This window comes from Epinephelus lanceolatus, chromosome 2 (assembly GCF_041903045.1).
Source record: "Epinephelus lanceolatus isolate andai-2023 chromosome 2, ASM4190304v1, whole genome shotgun sequence".
Lineage (NCBI taxonomy): Eukaryota > Metazoa > Chordata > Actinopteri > Perciformes > Serranidae > Epinephelus > Epinephelus lanceolatus.
The window spans coordinates 7,831,465-7,850,906 of record NC_135735.1 but is presented as its reverse complement, the minus strand read 5'-3'; the positions used below and the strand labels follow the sequence as shown (position 1 = coordinate 7,850,906).

General features: G+C 40.3%; 1 protein-coding gene across 2 annotated transcripts in view; it reads left to right on the top strand.

Moving 5' to 3' along the window:
* The window catches only part of hsd17b12b (hydroxysteroid (17-beta) dehydrogenase 12b), a 31,200-nt gene extending 16,977 nt beyond the window's left edge, over positions 1-14,223 (top strand). Inside the window, exons 6-11 of one of the 2 annotated variants that reach the window (XM_033622102.2) lie at positions 1,487-1,531; positions 3,115-3,149; positions 4,169-4,250; positions 4,982-5,047; positions 5,180-5,329; positions 12,105-14,223. In XM_033622102.2, coding sequence (XP_033477993.2) covers positions 1,487-1,531; positions 3,115-3,149; positions 4,169-4,250; positions 4,982-5,047; positions 5,180-5,329; positions 12,105-12,212 — 486 coding nt within the window. In that variant the 3' untranslated portion in view covers positions 12,213-14,223. Of the gene's footprint in view, positions 1-1,486; positions 1,532-3,114; positions 3,150-4,168; positions 4,251-4,981; positions 5,048-5,179; positions 5,340-12,104 lie in introns of both variants that reach the window. The other variant, XM_078173524.1, reaches the window with a different exon arrangement.
* The last annotated feature ends 5,219 nt before the right edge of the window (positions 14,224-19,442 follow it).

Sequence of the window (19,442 nt, the reverse complement as noted above, 5' to 3'; positions counted from 1 at the left end):
CTGGAAACACCAATAAGTCCAACCTGGCAGAAAAGATTTCCACACACTTGATTTGATTTGATGTGATTCGTTTATTGAACATTTAAAAAAGTAATAATGAAATAAGAGAATATATTGTCAAAAACAAAACAAAACCGAAACAATAAATCATGAACAGGCGTACAATGAGAAACATAAATGAACATTTCATGTCCTAAAAGGAGCAGGAAGAAGCAACATGGTTGTCTAGCTCCACCCCCAATGCCAAATTATACTAATACATCACTAATCGAACTGTTACATAGACACACTCTCCTCACCATTGATCAACAGCACATTTACACCACTGCACCTCTTAATACTTGATAACCAATATTACCCCGTGTATAAAACAAATACCAAAGTACGAATTAAGAATACCGACAACAGTCTCACCCTGAGTGTGCTTTACACTCCCTCTAATCATTTCTGTACCCTGTGAAGATCCTGTCTTTGTACCTCTCTTTAAACTGTCTGATATCTTTACTTTGTCTAATTTCTTCACCCAGTGCATTCCACAAAATCACCACACAAATTAATACACAAATACTTTTCAAAATGGAGGGAAAACAGCGTTGTTTCAAATGTAATCTACCTCTTAATTTGTACCCCCCTCTCTGTCCAAGAACATTTTTTATACTTAAGAAGTTATTTCTTGCTTTGTACATGACATGAGGCAAGATGACTTCCATCTATTGAGTGTTTCAGTGGAAGTATCTGTAAATAGTCTGACAGGCAGTCAAGAAGTAACAGAGATGTGTGCGCCTGCAGGTTAGATTCTCTGTCTGTACATTTATACATTATTTTGTGCATTTGTTTTGTAATTTAATTACTGTAACTAGTTGTTCCCCAACCCTACACTGAATAGACAAGAGGAGCCTCATGTGCAGATAGACAAAATTGAACTGCACTAACGTGGCCAGCTGAGTAAGACCTCATCAAATATTGTACTTTTTTAAACTGTAAAATAAAATAGTTTTTAATGACATAATGTAGATATACTATCTTTGCTTACCTAAAGCAAGCCAATGTGATTTTTGCTGGCTACTGTGGCAAATACTGGACAAGCAAAGTGTAGTAGCACAGTAGCACAAGTAGAGAGGAGTCATAATTACACAGCAGTCACTTCCTAAAGTTTTCAAACGTACCGGTCATACCAGACTAGGAAAGGTTGTAGAAGCAAAATGTGATTGAGCAGTGTAGACTTTTATTGCTTAGGAGTTAAACTTTCCATTTGTTAAACAATATGTGCTGTTTCCTCTTTAAAGAAGTTACACAGAACTGCCTTCCTCATTTCAGCAAATAATTTCTACCATCTTGTGCTGAGACAAATCACAAAATAACATCTTAAATGCCTGAAGCTGACACTTGACGACTAAAGTCTACCTTTCTTCTGAACAATATGTGTAAGTGAAGGCATAAGCACACGACCCAAGTTGTGCTAATGTTCCTGTTCTTCTTGTTTCAGTTCATCGACACCATGGTCAACATTAACATCACATCAGTGTGCCAGGTGAGTGTTATTATTCTGTTTATGTAATTTAGGCTTTTTGATTTAATATGTAATGTTTTTGTTGTGCAAAGGAGGAAACATACTGAAGTTAATAATTGCAAAAGTACAGGGCTGCAACTTATTATTTTCATTGTTGATAATCTGTTACTTTCTTGATTAAATGTTTTGTATGGAACATTCAGAGCATTAATACAGCAGCAAACCACTTTTTGCAATGTAAGGATGTCGTGGCGTAATGGCATCCTGGGCCGAAAATGAAGTCACACTACCAGTGTGTTATAATCTAAGCTTCCCTGTGGTTTACTGTGGTAAGCCGGTCCAGCCAGGCGAACATGTTAGTGCACCTGTGCATCCCACTGGCTAGTTTATCACTGGTGGTATGCATGATATGGCAGATACCGCTGATAACTTGATGGCGTAGTCGCCCACCCTCTGGTTCCCCGCGGTTAACACCGTTAGCTTTGACAGTACTGCTGCTGCTGTCAGCACGTTTTATGGAGTTAGCTCAGCCACCTCCATATTGAGAACCGTGTACAGGCCACTCATACACTCTGAATTTCACAGAGAGCCACTTTTGTCAATAAAATGCCAGAAAATGGTGAAACATGCCTGTATAATTTCCTAGAGCCCAAGGTGACGTCTTCAAGTGGTGTGTTTTATCCGACCAACAGTCCAAAAAAGTCCAAAACATTCACTTCATTAAAGTGTATGACAAAGAAAAGAACCAAACAGCAAATGTTTGGCTTGTTTGTTTCAAGAAGTTACTAAAATTAGTATTTGATTATCAAAATTGCTGCCAGATTATTTTCTGTTGCTTGATTAATTAATTAATCGACCAATCATTCAGCTCTACGTAAGTATTTCTCCTTCAAGTTGGTAATGACTGGAGGAACCTTTGGCAGGACAGCATGTATGTGACACTGCAGGTTTCACCAATGTATCCTTGAAAAACTGTTCAAGTTCATAAGAATTAAAAATGACGAAGTTAAAGATGTGTGAAAATGTTCTCAATACTCTTACATGGTCAACTTGGAGATCCCCAGCAGAGATTATCTTAGATAAGTGGTTCAGTGTGCACATCCTGGGCTCTGTGGATACAGACTTGTAAATGTTTGTCATTGAGACGTCTGGGTTTCCTTTGAGTAATTAAGTTTGTCCAAGTGGATTCAAATGGCTGAGATAGTTTGAGCTCCGACGTCAGGTAGTCCCACAGACCGATAAAGACACACACACACAGCACAATGACAACGCATAGTCAGTCACTTCTGTCCCTCTTCTCCATGTTCGGCAGCTCCCAGAGCAACAGCTAAAGTCCACCTACTCTCTTTACACTTAATTTATGTCGTTCAATATTTCTCTGAACTGCTCCCTCTGCTATCATTATCATTTCCTCTCTCTTTTTGTCTTCTCTCCCCAACCACCTCTCCAAACACAACCCACGCTCACACTCGTTTACAAATGTGGATGCACACCTCCGCACACTTGTCCACCACCCACACATATTAACTGACTTTTTTGTCGGATGCTTTCACTCTCTCTCTCACACTTGTCACTTTCTGTCTCTCTTTCCGTTGTTTTTACAGATGACTCGTCTTGTTTTACCACGAATGGTGGAGAGGTACGTTTATTTGACTTTCACACTAACATATTACTGGTGTCTGTGAACCTTCAGTAACTAACGCCAGCACAAATGAATAAAGGGACAGTCCACCCCAAAATGCATAATATTCCTCTTCCCTGTAGTGCTGTTTATCACTCTAGATTGTTATGGTGTGAGTTGCTGAATATTGGAGAAACCTGCCTTCTCTTTAGTTTAATGGAACTAGATGGCACTCGGCTTGAGGTGTTCCGTGTGCCAAAAAAAGACGTTAACAGCAATGTCTCATTCCAGAAATCACAGCCCCTTTACTCAAGATAATCCACAGACTTTGTTGTGAGCAGTTTCATGTAGGAACTATTTTCTTTCTATCGAACTACACCCATCAATGGTATCACTGCCCCCAACAAAGAATTTTCCTAGTTCACCAGTAGTTGTCACTTAGGGCCATTAGTCGACTAGAAATACAAAACCGTACTAATGAACCTTCATTAATATAGGCCTATATTTTATCTACAAGTGCACGTCACACACTGAGCGAGCCACCTGTTAATGACGCTGTGGGCTAATGGGCATGACGCTTCTTCCATGTTTCAGATGATACGTCGTGTTTGTAGTTGACCAATGAAGATGAGTTTAGTCAGAATACATGCACATCTTTTAAGTCTTCGCTTCAGCTGATTTCCACAACTCTAATATTTTGTGTTGTAGCTGAGCAGATTTAAGTTTCAAAGCTGTCATGTGCTTGGCCATCAGATACACATAGAAAATTATTTTTTTCTCAAACCATCATCCATCTCTACGTCTGATTAAATATTGTATGAAAGCACCACAGGCTGGAGCAAAAAAACCCATCAGCTTGTAAACATTCAGGTATTGATGTTACAGTATCTTTGATCAATATTTCCCAGCTTTTCTTTGATGTACAACAAGAGCTATTTTGCCTCAGCTTGCAAGCCCACATCGTACCATGTTGTCCTATCATTGTGGGATTGATCTCAGGCTGAAGTGTTTGCTGCATGTCTCCTGTGTGTTTCCAGAAAGGCGGGCGCCATCCTCAACATCTCGTCTGCCAGTGGGATGTACCCTGTTCCTCTCCTCACTGTCTACTCTGCCTCCAAGGTAATTGCAGTACATGGTTTATGACCTTTTCTTCAAGCGTTAACCGACGCAGATGCATCCCTGCATCATAAACGGCTTACATTGTTCCATATACTGTGAGGAAAAAATCATATTTGTCCTTGTGTTATGAATTGTTCCGTATAATCCACCAGCATACTACTGTACATTGAGGGCAAACTTATCTGCTGATGACGACGGATGTTAGATCAACATTTATCTGGGTGGAGGCACTGTCCTTTTTCATATTTGCTGTTTTAATTGTTGGATATAAATAAGTCGCTGACTAACTCAGGTCCCGAGGTAGTGTACCAATTAAAAATGTTTATAGGAGCATGTGGCATCATAATGTTTTATAACCGTCTCATGTGTGTTTGTTAGCTTAAAAACAGCCTGCTGTTCACACTTTCAGCTGATTAATTTGCTGGTGTCTTTATACTGGGTCATGTTTATCTACTACGTCCTGGTGTCTGCGATGCAAGTGCATCCAAAATCCATCCAGGGTAAATCTTTACTTTAATGCTCAATTTAACGATCAACTCAGTTCATTACACCTACCATTAACATTGTGAGAGCACACTGTACGTGAACTCTTTGTGCACTTTTCCTCTTTGCTAGTTTTTGCACTGCAGATTTTGTGTTGAATAGGTTCTTGTTCTTTAAAGAATTGAAGTCCAGTGGCTTTTTGGTGTTTGTTGCAGTCTTTTTCTCACTGAAATTTTTATCTTACATAGGCATTTGTGGATTTCTTCTCACGAGGACTGCAGGCAGAATACAAGAACAAAGGCATCATCATCCAGGTAAATCATGAACCAACCTTAGTTCTTCTGCTACAAGCCCAGTTTGGTGGTTCATAACTGTAGTCCTTTTGCAAGAGTTAAGGCAATATACCTGTTGTCTCAGCACTGTTGATTTTTCCCCCCTCCCCCCAGAGTGTCCTGCCATTTTTTGTTGTGACCAAGCTGAGTAAAATCCGACGGGCTACGCTGGACAAGCCCAGTCCAGAGCGCTACGTGTCAGCTGAGCTTAACACGGTGGGGTTACAGACCCAGACTAATGGCTACCTGCCCCATGCCATTATGGTAAGTCTTGGTATGTAACAAACAATCTAATGCAGGTACATGTGGTGTATTCTTTTCCATTCTTACCTCTGGGCTTCAGTTTGATTTTCACTGAAAGCATGCCTGTCTTTTGAAATGGATGACCAGTTACTCAACCCGTGTTATCTAAAATTTGTGAAGAAAACTTCCTCACATACCTCAGGTGAAGCAAGATTACAAAAACCGACAAAATCAGTCTCCATTGACAAAAATGATTTAAAACAGTAATTTTACCACGCTGAACATGAGAGCTGCTGGTCTTCCATTGCCTCGATTGGTGGTTTGTTTGTTTGTTTTATTGTGTGTCTTCGGTGAATCTGAACCAACCTCTAAAACGGTGGTTCCCAACTGGTGGGTCCTGGTCTAAAAGTGGGTCAGGGGTCCATTCTGATTGGACCGCAAACGACTTGCAAATGTGTCAACATTGTAAAAAGCACACTTTATTTTAAAGTACAGTGAATTTATGGCACAGAGCTGTTATGTTGAAGTGCCATTTCTTGCTGTAGAATGAGTGAATAATAGACAGATACTTGACAGAGACAGTGAAGAAGGCAAGGCAACGCAAGGCAAGGCAATTTTATTTATATAGCACCATTCATACACAAGGCAATTCAATGTGCTTTACAAAAGAAATACATTAAAAACAATAGATCATTAAAAACAAGAGCTAAAAGCAAGAAAATAAACAGTTAAAAACAGTGCAGAAAATGCATTTAAAAAGCAAACATAAAGCGAAAGCAACAGCAGACAAATATAAAAACAATAGCTACAGATTATCCTAAGTTACATATCTAGTTCACTGGTAAGCTGCAGTAAATAGTAATGTTTTAAGCCCTGATTTAAATGAGCTGACAGTTTCAGCCGACCTCAGATATTCTGGAAGTTTGTTCCACAGGCGGGGAGCATAGAAACTAAAGGCTGCTTCACCTTGTTTGGTTTTGATCCTGGGAACACTGAGTAAACCTGTTCCAGATGATCTGAGGGGTCTGGATGCTTCATAACGTACAAGTATATCAGAGATGTCTTTAGGCCCGAGACCATTTAGTGCTTTATAGACAAGTAACAAGATTTTAAAGTCTGTCCTTTGACACACAGGAAGCCAGTGCAGTGACTTAAGCACTGGTGTAATGTACTCCACTCTCTTGGTGTTGGTGAGGACTCTGGCAGCAGCGTTCTGGACGAGCTGCAGTTGTCTGATTGATTTTTTTACTCAGGCCTGTGAAGACACCGTTACAATAGTCCAGCCTGCTGAAAATGAAAGCATGAACAAGTTTTTCTGTATCTTGTTTAGACAGAAATTCTTTTATTCTTGCTATGTTTTTAAGGTGGTAGTAGGCTGATTTAGTAATTGTCTTAATGTGACTACTGAAATTTAGGTCTGAGTCCAGAACTACACCAAGATTTCTGGCTTGATTTGTAGATTTTAGTGTCGTGGCGTCAAGGTGAGCACTGACTATTGATCTTTGTTCTTTGGGGCCAAAAACAACTATCTAAGAAGCTCTTACGGGCCGACTTACGAGAGAATCGCCGAAGGACTGACCAGCCGCGGCTTCCCTCCCACGTCACTGTTTACGTCACACGCTGAGCTACACGTTTTGTTACTTGCTCACGCCCCCCATTGCCCCGAAAAAGGCTGTATAATATATATGTATATGTATTCTGTATAAACAAAAGTAGGTAGGCGGCATTTTGCTGCACTCCTTGATTTTGTTTTTATACTGCCAATGCTGAAAGAAGACTGACTGGGCTTTCCTGCAAATTTGCACAATTCCTATTTAAAAAGGGCTTTTGATTAAAGAGAGGTCTGGACCCAGTGGCTGGACCAGCTGGGAACCACTACCCTAAAACACCAAAGTCATACAGTTACACAACCCCTCCAAGGTGTTGCAGTTGCAACAGTTAACACAGATTCAGCCAATCTCTGTGAAAACTGGGCATCCTTGCAATTTTGTCCAATCACTGCAGCTTTACTGAATCACATTTCAGACTGCTGCAGGATTTGTGTAACTATTTCTGGAAAAACAAGGACATAAAACTTCATGATATCTCTTTGTTCATGATATGCAAACATAAAGACAGGCATTAGATGCTAACTGTTCTGTCATTTGCATGTACTCTAAACTGATCACCCAGAATAACTCAAGTTCTGCTGAAAGTGCTTCAGCTTAACATAAAATCACACTGCAGGCCACATCTCCCCCTGCACATTATCGTCCATTTATATACTCAGCAGGATCAACTGAAATGTACCTTGAGTATCTGATGGCAGTAAAAGGTAGGGGGAGCACATAAGAGTGACACCATTTTAACACAACTGGTTTCTCTGTAGCAGTAATCGAGTCAGAGTCGAGGTCTGTCGTGGCAGCAGGACAGAAACCTCATCAGGCTGCTATTTCGTATTATACAAAAGAGCTTCTACCTGCTCATCTCCATTCACTGAATTTATGTTGTGTCAACAGTTGCTAAAACATCTATCACAAGGTAAACATCATCTGAAATAATGGAGTGGGATGCTCCAGTACCCTGCAGTGTTGCCTGCATCCTAACACAGTAATTACTCTGTAGAGACACGAGCATCAGAAAAAAACGAGACGCAAAACACAAGTTCAGATTATTTCCAGGAGGTGTGTCCGTTTTAACAGAGGTTACTGAGAGTAACAGTCACTCTCTCCCTCCAGTTACTCTGTGCTGTGTTGAACTGTGTGACCTGAATATCAATGATCATGTTTATTGATATACACATAAATAACAACACCATCCGTTAGAGTATACAGGTGGTCAATAAATCATTCAGCATATAAAAGCCTTTGTGGATCCTGTGCAGTCGACAGTTATTTTGCAGACGTCAACTGGGCACATATCTCTCCTGTCATCCACCCTTACATTTCACTAAACCACGAGCAGCAGACCAGTAGCGTCTGCTCTCATTATCTCATAATCCCTCTCCGTTCAGATGTGCAGTGCAGCTCTGTCCAGCTCCCAGTCATAATCCACAATCCAGTTATAATCTACAATTCACCAGTATGTCATTTATTTAATCCCAAACATTCTATATGTTCACAAACAATAACTGATGTTCAGTCGTCTTTGCTGTAGCTTATTTATTTATATATATTTTTGGGTTCACAACAGGGATGGTTCAGATTTTTTTGAGCTGGGGTCGTATGAGGTACTCATCCATAGTCAGTGTATTACCTGCAGTAGATGGTGGTTGTCAGTTTGGAGAAGCAGACAGGAGTACCATCACAGAAGTGCAGCTATGTACCGCTGTGGATGGTTGTCTGCAGCAAAATGTATTTTAGCCACTTAAATAAAAACTTTAAAAAACTGATATCAGTCTGAGTTAGGGCTGGGTGGTATAATGACTATGTACGATATATCGATATATTTTTAAGCAAGATATAAAATTATACAACACCATTTATATAGATACAGGGTTAAGTTGCACTACATGACACATACCACTCTCCGCTCTCACACTCTCCGCACAGCTCCACCCCACTCACTTACTCACAGGTTCTCCAGGAACACATTTTAGAGCCGTAGCCTGACGTGCACCTCCCCAGAAAAGTAACTACATGTCGTGGCGACGCAGACCTCCTGGCTATTTTTGTAAGCTGAAACCATTTCCCTCAGTGGAAACAAAGCTTTTATTTACTTTAATTTCACAGATTAACAATAAATTGTGAAGACAATAAAGCCTCCACAAAATAGCATTTTCAGTCTTGTGTGTGATTTATCCTGGCTTCATATGAACAGAGGAAATCGCCGCTCATCGCAGGCTACTTTGTAAAATATAAAATGCCATAGGCTTGTGCTAATAACGTTAGCATGTTATATTTGTTTGGAAAACGTGTTTAGTGTAAGACAGTTGTTTTGTTGGTGAGCTGTAATGGAGCCGAATTTTGGTACGTTACCTTTGTTAAATGTTGCTGTTATTCCTGGTTTTATATGAATAAACGAAAAGTATGCTAGCTGCTAGGCTAATTTATACAATGTAAATGCCATAGGCTTGTGCTAATAATATTAACATGTTGTGTTATGGGGAAATGTGTCCAGCAAAAGACAAGTTGCCTTTAATTGATAGGATAGTGAAGTGTGAAAGGGGGAGAGAGAGAGAGGGAGAGACATGCAGCCAAGGGCCACAGGCTGGAGTCAAACCCGGGCCGCTGCGGCAACAGCCTTGTACATGGGGCGCCTGCTCTACCACTAAGCCACCGACGCCTCTTTTAAGCCATGTTTAATCTGTGTTTTGAATCAATTATACTTGACAGCACTTCACAGAAACCCCACGGTCGGCCAGTGTTTTGGAGGTGTAACTGTTGTGCAGCTGCATATTTTCAAACGGGGATAAAATCCATGTCTTTGCATTTTATTTTTAACAATCTGTGTTTTATAAAACTGCTTGTGACATCTCAAATGTGGCTTTGACTTGCAGCTGAAAACATGGACCCCATTTCATAGAAAATACCAAGATATATGTCGTGTATCGCCAGTTAGCCTATAAATACAGAGATATGAATTTTTGTCCATATCGCCCAGCCCTAGTCTAAGTGGACCCTATATTGAAAATTTTCACCATTTCACCTTGCTGTCAGACAGCTTTTGCTTTTGGCGCTACATTTCCCCAACTATAGGCCTTCCATGTTCCTGTGCATGGGCGCAACTGTACTGTGCACTGTATAACACCGCAGTACAGCTGTTGAGGTCAGAAAGTGCCGTCTACAAAGGAATAAAAACAGCTGTGGCTAGTTGCACTGAATATAGACATCAACACTCTACCTGTAAGCCTGAGACAACTTGGCGTTCGCAGTAACGTTTCTCTGAAGAGGATTATGTAAAACCACTGCCAAATAAGTGAGAGAGACACTTACTGAAGAGCGCTGCTGTGCCCAACGTCAGGTAAAATAACACTAAACACCTACAAATAAATTAAACGACTCACCAAACAACCAGGAAAGTGTGAAGCGCTGGCATCTTCTGATTCAGAAAGATCCTGAAGTTGTGTTGAAACCAAGTCCCACTCATGGCAGCAGTAGCTCTCTGGGCATGCGTTTATAGTTTACACAGTTTGCCTGTGCTCTTTTTTTGGCCTCCAGTTTCAACAGAAGTTCCCCCTCTCCCAAATTTTTGGCCGTTCAGTCTCCCTCTGTTGAAATTCTTCTCCTGTATAATCCAGTTCACTAACACAGTGGTTCTCAAATTGTGTGCCGTGAGATTTTGTGATAATCACACTGGGTCTATACAGAAAGTTGTGAATTAATTTTTAATTGACTATCAGTATGTTGTGCTTGTATTTGTTGTTGCTTCCGTAAAACGCTGAAGGCCTGACCTGAACAGCTGACCTGCGGCGTAATATAGTGCACAGCATAGTTGTGTTTATGCATTGGAATATGGAAGTTCTACCATTGAGAAAATGTAGCGCCAAAAGAAAAGGGCTGTCTGATGGCACGGTAAAGCGGTGAAAATATTTTCCGGCCACAGCAGTACATAGCTTAGCTTCTGTGGTGGTACTCCCATCTGCTTCTCCCAATTCAGAGCGTCCTGACTGCTATCTACTGTAGGTAATACACTGACTATGGATAAGTACCTCATACAGCCCTGTCCCTTTAAGATGTAATTGTAAAAGACCTGCAGTAATAAAACTAAATGGATATAGAAGTGAAGGCTGCTTACAGAGATGTGTCAATTTGGAAAAATAACATTCAGCTTTTAAGTAAGCAAGAGCATTCTATAGGTAATTAATTGAATATGGTAATAGAAAGTCAATGAAAGAACCATTTATGATGCTTCATAAAACTGCTCCTTACTTAAAAAGATTTAAAACAGTGGGGGTTTCCTCAGAACAGAATCAACCGTCACACTGTCACCTGGGAAGCTTTTGTAAACTGACATTATGGCTAAAGCCGAAAAGATTTTATCGCTGTAATTTGAAACCTACGAATACACCATATGTAAAAATTAGTTTGGTGAATTTGCCCAGCGAGAGAAGTTCACCATATTTTAAAACTGACTATAAGGTTTGCCAAAAAATTAAGAGATTTTCTCTGCAGCTTTTGAAAACATTACTGAGATAAGGTTTAAAGGTTTAGTGTGTAAGATTTAGGGGGATTTAGTGGCATCTAGTGGTGAGGATTCCAGATTGCAACCAGCTGAAATTTGTCCCAATTAGAATTCCTTCAGTGTTCAAGAGGGTTTTACTGGGAGCTGTATTATCTGCAGAGGTCGCCTTCCTCACCCAAAGACTTGGTGATTTAAACTGGTAAAAACACTGAATACAGTTTCACATTAAAAAAAAATCTGTTTTTCAGATGCTTTCTTTGGGAGCTACTGCCATTTGTGGTGGTCGATGCCAAAATGCAAATGGCCCTATCTACAGCCAGTGTTAAATTTGTCCCTTCTGGGCCACTGTAGAAACTTGGTGGTGCCACGTGGTGATCTCTGTAGATGATATAAACGGCTCATTCTAAGGTAACGAAAACACTACAATGCTTACTTAAGAAAACTTACAATATATCCCCATGAATCCTTCACACTGAACCTTTAAAAAAAGTTTTTGTAAGATGTGCAGCTACTTTAGAGACCTGTGCCAAAATGGCCGTAACAGCACAGGCATTAAAACAGCTCAATTGCCTGAATTGTCCTTTGCACGAACTTGCTCTCCACAGTTGTTGCTCCTGTGGGTTGGAAATTAATAATGAATGCTAATCTGTTATTTGTAAATGCCACCAGCTGACCATGTAATTTCCCTCTGTAGGGCTGGGTGACTACAGCTCTGCTCCCTGCCAAGATCCTCAACAGCCACGTGATGGGGATGGGTTTGTCCCAGCGCGCTCGTTACCTTAAGAAGCAGAAGCAGGGTTAGATGGATCAGCGGCGGCAACAGGCAGAGGGGGACCAGCTGTGTTAACGACTCGTCCGACTACCATCATCATGGACCATGAAGAGAAAATGTGACAGTTTCTGGGCAACATCTCAGTTTCCCTTCCCTCTGATACTCCCAGTCATAGATGATGTGAGGCAGCATCTGGCCACGGTTGCCGTTACATGTATTCAATCCAAAACAGTTGTGTGAAAAATACTGAACAAAGTGGTGCTCTTCATCGAGTGATCAGCTTTAATGAGTGGAACACTAACATGGAAACTAAAAACAATTCGCCAAGCTATCCATCTGTCCACAAAACATGATCAAAAATTAAGGATATAGATGATTTGGATGTGAGGTTGGAGGCCTCTGTATCTGTGTATACATTGGGGTCTCCTGTGAGTATGTGAACTAGCTTTTAGCTATGCTGACTAGCTTAAAGCTATGTCGTCAAACACTGGAGGTGGTTCTTTCTCTCTAGAGCACTTACACAATGTTTTCTCAAGGTTTAAAAGGTGGCAGTGGGTATTTTGTGACATTAATAGCTTCCTTAATCCCTCCATTTTCGGCATTTGTTTTTCATTTCATATCAGAAGTTTCAAAGCACTTAGATTTACACCTTTCTTGTTTGCTTTTTTCATTTTAACATTTTCCTCTGCAGTATTGATGTAGTGGTGAAGGGACCATATGTTTGATTTAACAAAACTGCGTTTCATCTCTTTAAAAAAACAAACAAACAAAGAAAAGAAATTAAGAGGAGGCTTTGTAGATGAATAACCACCAAAGAGGGAGAAGTTTTGGTGAAGTATGGAAATGTGTGTTTTGTTCACAAACCAAATTGATTCTAAAACTCATTCTTACAACTGCCTGTTATTGCCTGGCATTATACTCTCTCGCCGGAAATTCTTAAAATCCCAGAAAATCCTCCCAAAATACACTTGATCCCGATATAATGAGTGGTTGGTCTGGTTGAGTGTGTGACAATAAATGTGTCACATCAACAGTAATCTTGGATCTTTTCACCTGCATTGTTGAATTTACTGAATAAAGACCAAACCACATGTGCAGACGAGACAAACCTGTGAAATAGTGTAAAATCTCTGATATTCTCTTTTTGAAAGGTGCGTGTATGTTGAGTTTGTGTGTTCCTAGAGTTGTAGTCTCATATCTCACTTGTCTTGGCTTTAAGTTATACTGTATTATGTAGAGGTGTAGACTTGGACTTGGACCTAAGTCAGACTTCCATCCATCCATTTTCAACCACTTATCTGAAGCCAGGTCGTGGGAGACGCAGGCTGAACAACATATTGCAGACTTGAGTCACAAATTTGGCGACTTCAGACTTGACAAAATAAAAGACTTGCAGCTCGACTTGAACTTTAACACCAGTGACTCGTGACTTCTCTTGGACTTGAACTTTTTGACTTGAAAATACTTGATACCTTCCCTCGAGACAATTTGGGAAGAGATAGTAACAGACATTTTCCCAGTATGAGATAAGGTAAATACAGCAAGACGGGACGGAGACCAAAGAAAACAAAATTCATTCTGTTGGGCTAGTCGACTCGTTAATAGCACTACTTGTTCTTAGGATACTCTTGTGTTAAAATGGCATTACATTTGGTGAGGAGCCCAATATCACTTGTTTAGGACTCAGATCTCTAAGTTTAGGACTTGGGACTTGACTCTGATTTGTCTGTCTTGAATTGGAAATTTGTGCAAACCTACTTGTAACTTACAAAACAATGTCTTTGTCACACTTCTTGCATCGATTCCTATAGAAAAGTCAGACTCGACATTTCACTCGTACTGACTCTTCATGTGCAGCAGCAGGGGAGCAACTTTAGTTATTCGTGTTTTCCTCAAAGGTACTGGCATTAGGTTTTAGGCATACTCCTAATTCCTCGGGTGCATGCTGTTTGGGGTGAAAGCAGAGCAAGACACAGCACCTAGGAAACTATATTGCATTTGTCCTTCCAGCCATCAATAAATCTCAATTCAAATAACCTGAGTCATCTGTCTGTTGTGACTTCTTATCGGTTTCACCTTGTGCTTTGACTCATGTGGCTGTGAGTTTCAGAGAATGGAGGGGACATGTTTCAGCCTATTTTATACTGAATTCATGGGAAGGCCTGATAAGAGAGCAGCTCTTGTTTTAATTTCTTATTTGACGTTTTAATTAGAAAAAGCTTGGAGTCAGATATCGCATATAAAAAGTGTATAATGTCTGTAAATCTGCCAGGCGGCATCTCTGTCAGATGCCATCACACCCAAACATTCATAATAAAAAGTCCACAAACTCCTCCGTTTAATAAAAATGCCAACATGCCCATATTTTATATTATATCCTCTAACAGCCTACCAGTCAGCCCATAAAACTCTCTTCAGTGGTTTTACCACAATTCGTCATTTTCACAGTCCATACAAATGTGTTGCTTTTTCACGTCCTCCCTCTTCCCTCCCAAACATCACCGTCCGGTTCCCATGCCAACAGTTTCTGGGAGATTATTCCGGTGCACTAGTATGGAAGCTGCGGAAATGTGTCATCGCTGCGAATGTAGGAGGGGAGAGGAGATCTGTGTGTGTGGAGGGATGCCCAAAGGAAGAAACGAGTGGGCTGCAGAGATGTATATAAAGAGGAGCTCGGTGGTGCTCAGAGTCCACCGCTCGCTCAGGCTCTCACACACACTCTTTGATTTCACAGCAGAGTTTCAGAGCGAAGAGCAGATTGGAAAAAGAGCAAAACAGGATCTCTCAAATCATCTCTCATCAAGCAGAACCCTCAGGACTGAATATTAAACAGCTCTCACTGATTGACTATTGTATTTCAGATATTTTTTTTTCTGCTTCATCTCTACCAATAGGCTACTTGTGGAGACAGGTGATCAGATACACAAAGAATTCTTGAACTAAAGGCTTCAAATACCACATCCTACGACCACATCTTCTCTAGAGCTTCACTAACTCGTCATCCTCACATTCGGGGCCACTGTTCACCATGGCGACCAGCATGGACACGCTCCCTGCCCATCTGCTGCCTTTGGTGATGGAGGAGTTCCCCCAGTCTCTGGCCACAGCTTGTGTCTGCAGGGCTGGACAACGCGAGCCCCGCCTCCGCTGTGTGCAGTGTGGCATCATCGAGGAGGAGGAGGAGGACTGCTCCACCCTGGAGGAGGACCAAGCTCTGCGGTCCTTCCTGCAGACCGTGGAGAGCCTGAGGAGGAGCACCAGATGAGCTCTTCCAGAGGAGGTTTCAACATGACTGTTTGACCTATTTGGCTTCCCTGCAACCAGTTTGGAGACGGACAGATGTCTACAGTGTTGCGAATGCAGACTGTGCTGACTTTAAAGCTGTGTCGGTGGTGATATTTTGATAAAAGTCACCACTGATGGACTATACATGGCAGTGGATGAGACTGCACTGAGTCCAGACACTTAAGAACTGTAATGGAGCGCTTTTGAGAGCTAGTCAGAAGATGCTGGCAAAGAACCACTGTTTTCCATGTGTTATATATATATTTTTAAAGTGAATATGATTTGTTGTAAAGTGATTTTCTGCAAAGCTTTACTTTCCCAGTACCAAGTTGATATTGTATTATTAACACAATTGCACTGTTTTCTTATTGTTCATATCGCCTGCTGCTAAGATTTTAAATTTAATATATAAAGCTGATGTTATAACATATATGTGGTGGTCTGACTCCTCTATTATTATAGTTCAAAAGTGTTAAATTTAATGTTGACAGCTTATACACACTTTAAACACCAAGCTTCTTATTATTGTTGCTCGAAAACCAACACTAGGAGCTGTGTGTTTTGAGGTGAAATGTTGGCTTACAGAAAACCATTAGAATCTTTCAGGCCTTTCCATGTGGTGGCACTATTGATACACTTTTTTGAGCTAAATAGCACAAGCTAAACTGCACTACACAACAATCCCTCCTCTCAGTCCGGCCTAACTGCATTATTAACACCTGCAATCTGTACATTAGCCCTGCTATTTTTGATATCACGAACCATGAATTTATTTTGGCTTTAACTGTTTAGAGACACAAAGGAAAGACACAGTCATGAATCATGAGGCCACAACACATAAATCCCCCAGCTATCACGCAGTGCATTCCTCGGGCCTCGAAATAAAAGCAAAATTTCACCCTTTTAACTGTGTGGATTCTTTTATACCACCCCCACCCCCTCCACACTCCCACCCCCACCCCTGTGACCAATTCATTCTCACCGTCTGTACTATCGTTGAGGCAGCCTTTGCACAGTCAAGCTCTATGTCTCATCGTCTTCACACACTAAAGAATTTGATGCTTTTCAGTTTAAAAGGCAAAAATAAACAATCACGAAGCTGCCATTACAGGATGAATAAGCAGTTGTTTGAATCACGGATATATTGGATTGCACTTTATCAATTTCTTTACAATTTTCAGAAAACAGCAAAAAATATTTCTGAAAAATACCCTCTGCAGATGTTGGCTACATAAATGTATTCAATTACAGATATTGTATGCCAGCTGCAGCCTGTGTAATCTTGGTTGTTATGGAAATAGCTGCTTCTTTGTGAAGGGGGGCTTTTTAATGCTCAAGAGAACAAGTCTTTTCACTTCTGTTTTCATCACTTAATTCAGTGATCACTGCAGTGGTGTTGAAGTTTGAGGTTGTTTTTCCTCCGAAGCTTTGTGTGGTCCAACAGACTTGAGTCCACCCCTGTTTTGTTTAATCATTTATAAACACTTAATCTAAATTTAATTAACTAATGAATAAAGCTACTTCATCAAATTATACTTTCTCTACAAGATTACATAATGTTGTTTTTTTTAAACTAATTAGATAAAAGAGTTTTGGTTAATATTTACTGAAAGTCAAATCCTGGATATTTCCTCCACTATAATTGACTCTAGGTGTGAAGCACTGATGCACAAGTAAAAGTTATTTGAAGCAATGTTCTCTGCAGCCCAAACGACGGAATAAATGTTGGCATTGTATGTTTAGTTATGACATGCATGTTTCATATGTAGCAGATATACTGAAACTTTACATATCAATTTTGTCAAAGTGTATGTTGTGACAATTCTGTGGTTAATGTGTGGTTAGGTTCAGGCACAAAAAACAAGTAGTTAAGATTGGGAAAAGATCATGTTTTGGCTGAAATTAAATGTCCTGACCTCTTTTTAAAAAATACCCTTTGTTGCTACAAACACGGCTGGAAATGTCCCGACCTATTGTTAAAATAATACCCACCTTTGTCGCTACAAACATGGCTGAAAAATGTCCCAAACCTTTATCACAAAATTCCTGCTTTTGTGGCTACAAAAAATATCCCAACCCATCGTCAAAAAATACCCACTTTTGTTAGTGCTTTTGCAAACATGGCTGGAAATATTCCAAAGTGTTGCCAAAATGATACCTGTTTCTGTCGCTACAAACATGGCTGGAAATGTCCCATCCTTTCGTCAAAAACACTCGCTTTTGTTTCTACAAACATGGCTGGCAATGTCCCAAACCATCATTAAAAAATACTCATTTTTGTCGCAACTAACATGGCTGAAAATATCGTAACCTGTTGTTAAAATAATAGCCACATTTGTCGCTATGAACACAGCTCCAAATGTCCCAAACCTTTATCACAAAATTCCCGCTTTGTGGCTACAAAAAATATCCCAACCCATCGTGAAAAAAATACCCACTTTTGTTAGCTCTTTTGCAAACATGGCTGGAAATATTTCAACATTTTGTTGAAAATGATACCTGTTTCTGTTGGTACAAACACAGCTGGAAATGCCCTTATCTGTCATTAAAAAATACCCACTTTTGTCACTACAAACATGGCTGGTAATGTCCCAACCCATCACCAAAAAATTCCCGCTTTTGTTGCTACAAACATGACTGGGAATGTTCCAACCCATAATCAAAATACCTGCTTTTGTTGCTACAAACATGGCTGGAAATTCCCTTATCTGTCATTAGAAAATACCCACTTTTGTCACTACAAACATGGCTGGTAATGTCCCAACCCATCACCAAAAAATTCCCGCTTTTGTTGCTACAAACATGACTGGGAATGTTCCAACCCATAATCAAAAAATACCTACTTTTGTTGCTACAAACACAGCTGGAAATGCCCTTATCTATCATTAAAAGATACCCACTTTTGTCACTACAAACATGACCGGAAATGTCCCAACCCATCACCAAAAAATTCCCGCTTTTGTTGCTATAAACATGACTGGGAATGTTCCAACCCATAATCAAAATACCTGCTTTTGTTGCTACAAACATGGCTGGAAATGCCCTTATCTATCATTAAAAGATACCCACTTTTGTCACTACAAACATGACTGGAAATGTCCCAACACATCACCAAAAAATTCCCGCTTTTGTTGCTACAAACATGACTGGGAATGTTCCAACCCATAATCAAAATACCTGCTTTTGTTGCTACAAACATGGCTGGAAATTCCCTTATCTGTCATTAGAAAATACCCACTTTTGTCACTACAAACATGGCTGGTAATGTCCCAACCCATCACCAAAAAATTCCCGCTTTTGTTGCTACAAACATGACTGGGAATGTTCCAACCATAATCAAAAAATACCTGCTTTTGTTGCTACAAACACAGCTGGAAATGCCCTTATCTATCATTAAAAGATACCCACTTTTGTCACTACAAACATGACTGGAAATGTCCCAACACATCACCAAAAAATTCCCGCTTTTGTTGCTACAAACATGACTGGGAATGTTCCAACCCATAATCAAAAGATACCTGCTTTTGTTGCTAGAAACATGGCTGGAAATGCCCTTATCTGTCATTAGAAAATACCCACTTTTGTCACTACAAACATGGCTGGTAATGTCCCAACCCATCACCAAAAAATTCCCGCTTTTGTTGCTACAAACATGACTGGGAATGTTCCAACCCATAATCAAAAAATACCTGCTTTTGTTGCTACAAACACAGCTGGAAATGCCCTTATCTATCATTAAAAGATACCCACTTTTGTCACTACAAACATGACTGGAAATGTCCCAACCCATCACCAAAAAATTCCCGCTTTTGTTGCTACAAACATGACTGGGAATGTTCCAACCCATAATCAAAAAATACCTGCTTTTGTTGCTACAAACACAGTTGGAAATGCCCTTATCTATCATTAAAAGATACCCACTTCTGTCACTACAAACATGGCTGGTAATGTCCCAACCCATCACCAAAAAATTCC